This window comes from Bombina bombina, chromosome 5, assembly GCF_027579735.1.
Source record: "Bombina bombina isolate aBomBom1 chromosome 5, aBomBom1.pri, whole genome shotgun sequence".
In the NCBI taxonomy this organism is placed as follows: domain Eukaryota; kingdom Metazoa; phylum Chordata; class Amphibia; order Anura; family Bombinatoridae; genus Bombina; species Bombina bombina.
In genome coordinates this window covers 656,568,001-656,574,000 of record NC_069503.1, presented here as the reverse complement: position 1 = coordinate 656,574,000, position 6,000 = coordinate 656,568,001, and the positions used below count along the sequence as shown (strand labels likewise).

Sequence of the window (6,000 nt, the reverse complement as noted above, 5' to 3'; positions counted from 1 at the left end):
AAAAGGGCACCAAAGGTGTATCTGCAGCTTTATAAATGGAGCCCTTAATGTTTTATATTTGATTTTTGGCTCATAAATGTGTTTACTCTATCCTAGTTTTAGAAAAGTGACCTTGATAATATTAATGGTTTTTACTGCCTTGACATCACATTCTAGTAGCTGCAAAATATATACAGTACATAATAAACCTTGTTTTCAAATAAAAACAGGAACATGACAATAAAAATGTGAAATGTGGCATTTTACTTTGTGTGACAGGTACAAGAATTACAGCTACATGTTCCGTTTTGCAACTCAGTCATTTATTATTGTTCTAAAAAAGGAACAAAGTAAGTTCTAAATGTATCACTGTTGACTGAACACTATAGTGTGTATTGAAATATTAAAAATTCTAAATATGGACTTCTAAAGTGGACATTTATCATATAAAACAAATACAAATATATGAGTTTTTTATTTGTGATGCAATAATATCATCTGTCCTTAATAATCATTTTTATGTTTCTGATTTTGCTTAGATCTGAAGATATGGCTGAAAAAAAGATGAAGGAAACTTTCAGCAACCATGTCAACTAGGCATACACAAAGAGATTGACTTCTGAATTGATAATCATTTATATTTTGATTCAACTTTAACAATACACCAGCACTATGATATCATATCCTTCCCTAGTTCTTTTCTTCTGTATTTGCATACCAAACCCCAGTCAAACAAAGATATACTTTAGACGGACTCCTGATGCACCAACAAAAGAACTGCTACAACATTTTTCAGTGAATGATGGAAAACTACTTAATCGTCAAAAACGGGGCTGGATGTGGAATCAATTCTTTTTGTTGGAAGAGTATACAGGATTGGAATATCAATATGTAGGCAAGGTATGTTCTTACATTAAATGTGTTTTAATATTATCATTGTGTTAGTATTGCCTTTCTTCAGTGAAACTGGGAGATAGACTAAAGGGAGTAATAAAAAAAATAAAAAATGGTCTGCAAAGGATATGAATTACAAAAGCTAAGATTCATTGTTAAAAAGTATGGTAGAAAAATACTGTTTAATGCTAATAAGGACTTCAGTTCTATTTTTTTTAAAAAATTGTAGCTATGTATGCTTTATATTTCAATTAAATTTCATGGAAGGGTAGATAATAATGAGACTGAATTATTATGTATAAGACTGAGAATTACAAGCTCAAAAATAAATTATATATTTTTTTAACCATAGATGTTAAGTACATATGTCTACTGCACTGCATAACAAATCCGCTAAGAGGATATTACAGTTAAGGATTCTGGTAATCTTTTTTCATTAAATGTATTAGTTTGAAATAGCTTTTATCAACTCCAGTCTGTAAAGTTTAAATTATTAGGTATTATTAAACATACCTACTTATCTTGGTATTCTTTGTTTAATCTTAGCTCCTTTCATTGGAGGCCTATCCAGGTAGGTTTAAGAGTGTGCATAAGTCTTGAGGACTATATGGCAGCAATGTATGCAACAATGTTTGTAATAATGCCACAAACAGAGCTGTCGTATAGTGATCAAGGCATGTGCACAGTCCTAAATCTACCTAGGTATTCTGTCATGGAAAGGAGCTAAGTGTCAGCAAAGAATAACAAGTGATAGGACTATATCTGAATAATAAAAGTTGAACTGGAATATCTTGTCCCTTTAACAACCAAATTATAAATATTCTCCAGCTTTGGCTTAGCAGGGACTCAGTCAGTGTGATTTACTCACCTGTGCTCAAACAGTAAGAAAATCAGTTATTGTGTTAATTAATATGATCTATAAACAGTCAGTCTGTGGACTGTATTTTACATATAGTATTATTACACAGCTGAAATGTACAATATCCTAGAACCTACAGATCTGCGAGTGGATCGGAAAACTGCTGTATGATGTCCTATTTTTCTTGTAGCCAATTATGATATTAGGGCTTTGTACGAAAAAAAAGCTAAAAATGTGATTTGCACAATAATATTTTTACAGCATTACACTAGCCTCAAATTAAAATCAGCACAAGAATGAGTCAGCTTTTCTTCTGCCTAGCACAAGTAGATAACACAATGGGGCCTATTTATTAATGTGCGAGCGGACATGATCCGATATTGCGGATCATGTCCGCCGCACATCGATAAATGCTGACAGCATACGCTGTTGGCATTTATCATTGCACCAACAGTTCTTATGAACTGCTGTTGCAATGCCTCCCCATGCAGATTTGTGGCCAATCGTCTGTCAGCAGGGGATGTCAATCCACCCGATCGTATTGGATCGGGTTGATTTTCGGCGATGTCTGTCCGCCGCCTCAGAGCAGGCAGACAGGTTATAGAGCAGCGGTCTTTAGACCACTGCTTCATAACTTATATTTCTGGGGAGCCTTCACGGGGCTTCAAGCTCCGTACGGAGCTTGATAAATATACCCCAATGTATGGGCAAACCTGTTGCAGAATAAACATATCCTAAACCTAGAAAAATATCTAATATGCAAATGAATATGATTACTGCTAAAACAACCCCCCCCCCCCAAAAAAAAAATCTAATATCATGGCATGAGCTGTATTTAATAAAGCTGCACCACAATCCTCTTCTGAATTCTGCATGTTGCAAGTTTTAGTGTTATATTTTAACTATAGTATTTTAAATGATTTTAATTAAAATAGATTTTTATTATAACTTGTTACTCTCATATTCTGTTCCCTATCAAAATACATATGGTTGTGTTTATATGATGTAGGCTGAGCACTTATACTGTATTGCTGGTCAGCATTTTTCTCTCAGCCTATGGAAATGTTATCACCTGTCTTTTACAAAGATGTCAGGTAATCACATTAGACATTGGAATTGGTGTTAGGCAAATTGTGCAGTGGTCTATTAGCACCTTTTTAGGCATAGCTGTTCACATGACATTACTTTACAGTCCAGTACATTTCTAACACATTTTTTAAACTGCTAACACATTTATCTAGTACATCCAATTTTAAGATGTATTCCTGGACTTCAAAAACTTAAATAAGCATGGAGAGACCCTGTTGATGACGTAGTCCAGCTGTCTGTTTTAAGCTAACTTTTTATGCATTAAAAGATAAAGATGATTGTTAAAATTGTATTTGTCAAATTGTATTAATACGAATAGGTAATATCATCTCACAAATCCAAATCCATACCTTAAACATTTTAAATGGATGGTGTTGCATATATGGAATTATAACAATTGTTTGTTTAAGTGAAGAACAGGACATGAATACATGTATGATTTAATGACTCACTTAAAGGGCCATAATACCTAAATGTTGAAACACTTGAAAGTGATGCAGCATAGCTGTAAAAGCTGAATAGAAAATATCACCTGATATGTAAAAAAGAAAGATATTTTACCTCAAAATGTCCTAAGTATTCACACCCCATGGTAAAGGACTTTAAGCAGCAAATCAGTATGCCTGTCCCAGGACCTGCAAGAGAGTGAACCTCATGCACACTCATCTTATTTCCCTCTTCAGTTTAAGGAAGTTTACTATGAAGTCTCATGAGAGTTAAGTGAAATCTTAAAAGACCACAGTAAAAGAGTTCATGACCTCAGTACTGTTGATGCTGATTGGCTGCAGTTAATTTCTTATTTATTTTAATGTTTTACCTGCAGCTGAAGTATAACTTTTTACACAGCACTTACTCTGCTGAGCTGAGGAAGTAGTGAGGTAAAATATCTCCCTTTTTTACATAGAGATGCTCAGGTGATATTTTCCTGTCAGCTTTCAAGTGATTTAGCATATGAGTATTATGTCCCTTCAAGTATATACATTTGTATGTGCTTTCAGCTGTTTAACATTATATTTATTCAGATTTTCCAATTGTTTTCAGTGATCAACCTAGTTCTTAATAGGAGAGAATGAAAAAAAACAAAAAAAAACAACCCTCCCTCCAATATAGCATCTTACTTCCTCCCCCCCCTCTAAAAGAGACTTAAAAGTCAAAATTAAAGGGACACAAAACCACAATTTTTGTCATGATTCAGATAGAGCACACAATTTTAAGAATCTTTTCAATTTACTTCTGTTATATAATGCATTTTGTTCACTTGGTATCTTTTGTTGAAAGGCATAACTAGGAAGACTCAGGGACAGCAATGTATTACTCAGAGTTAATTACTTATTGGTGACACATTTGTTAACCAGAAAAATTTAGCTAGTTCCTAGTAGTGCATTACTGCTCTATTTGTTTAACCTCTATTCAGTAGTTTAACAAATGGGCATATGCTAGCAATGGTGCAATAATAAAATGCTTTAACACATTTGAGCATTTTCTTTTTGGAATTTTGCACCTTTAAACTTGTTGTAATGTGTGTGTGTGTGTGTATATATATATATATATATATATATATATATATATATATATATATTATTGTACAATGTATATATAAAAATATATAATGTAAGAATGGTGATGATATCAGTCTTCTTAATGGCCCATAGAAATTATTTATTCCACTCGGACATTTTCATGTATTTCAATTATTAAAATGTGTATACTCTTTTCAAAAAGCAATGCAAGCATTTTAATAATAGGATTTATAAAAAATAAGTTTTTGTATTTGTGCACATATAATAACCATGTTTGAAATACACTATAAAACATCTGCTATTAGAAAGTAAAATAAATAAATGCAGTCAATTTACTTTGCTGCAGAGTAAGCATTCACTGTAATTATTTATGAACCTAAAAATAAAATACCAAATCTTGTTTTTATCTATCACATTCTTGATAGCTGTAACATTGTGGGTGTCTCTTCAATTATAGACAACTGATTAATCAAATATAATTTGCTTAATAATGTGATTCAGCTTCTGATAAAAATAAGGATCAGATATCTTTATTTTTTATTATCTTTTTTTTATCCTCTAGATTTTTATTTTAAAATATCTTGAACAATACATATTATTCTGTTTTAATTACCCCATATAAACATCTACTTATCCCATAATTCCTTACCTTTATCCTTACCTTTTTCACTGGCCCTAATTTTAGTCTTTGGGATCCATTTATCAAGCTGCGGTAGTGCAGGCTTGAGCAAGCAACATCAAGGATGGTGTAGTTAAATTATCATGGACAGATTCAACAAACTAATCACATGAGAGTTGGGGACGTGGCTGCACAAACATTTGCTAGTGCAATGGTAAATACTACAACACCTCTCACTGTATGATAAATGGCCCCCTATGAGTTTGTCATGTGAAAATATTACATTCACACTTGGCCCAGTGACTTGTATGATATTTAGCTTTATTTTTAATGCCATACCAGTCTATTTAACCATAATGGGACACACAGACACAGACACAGACACACACACACACACACACACACATATATATATATATATATATATATATATATATATATATAAAGAAGAAGGTAAATCCCACCAGGGGGAATGAAGGAGGAGACCCGGAGACTGCAAACTTGGTATCAATATCTTTTATTCAGCCGAATGGCCAAATGACAGGTGTAGGTACAGATAGACACCTGACGTGTTTCGCGCATGCTTGCATGTGCTTCATCACAACATATATATATATATATGTTGTGAGGTGCTTTGCCTTAGTTACACTTAAGAGCTGGAGTTCCTGAGCTCCAGGCATCTGCCTGCATATGGAACTGGAGCACAACCTGTGCTCCAGTTCCATATGAAGGCAGATGCCTGATCATTACAGATGTTGACACTGTGTGTGCCACTGTTTGTAACAATTATCTGCTGGTGCTGGCCGGGAGGTGTGGAAGGGAAACTGGGAGGCAGGTGGGTGGTCTAGCAGTGAAGGGAGAGGGAGGAGGCAGTGGGATAACCCTATACTACAGAAAATAAAAATGAAGGGAGACGGAGGGATGGGAAGCAACACTACAGAAAAGTATGTGGGGTGAAGGGATGGGGGGCCCTAGATAATGATCACAGCAGGGGGAGGTGGGGGACTAGTACTTTACAAAGTTTGTATTGGTACTTGTGG

At 34.1% G+C, this 6,000-nt stretch overlaps 1 protein-coding gene across 1 annotated transcript in view; it reads left to right on the top strand.

The window, feature by feature from the left end:
* The first annotated feature begins 651 nt into the window (after nucleotides 1-651).
* LOC128661585 (cadherin-10-like) overlaps nucleotides 652-6,000 on the top strand; it is a 543,762-nt gene continuing 538,413 nt past the window's right edge. Inside the window, exon 1 of the mRNA XM_053715824.1 lies at nucleotides 652-879. Coding sequence (XP_053571799.1) covers nucleotides 652-879 — 228 coding nt within the window. The remainder of the gene's footprint in view (nucleotides 880-6,000) is intronic.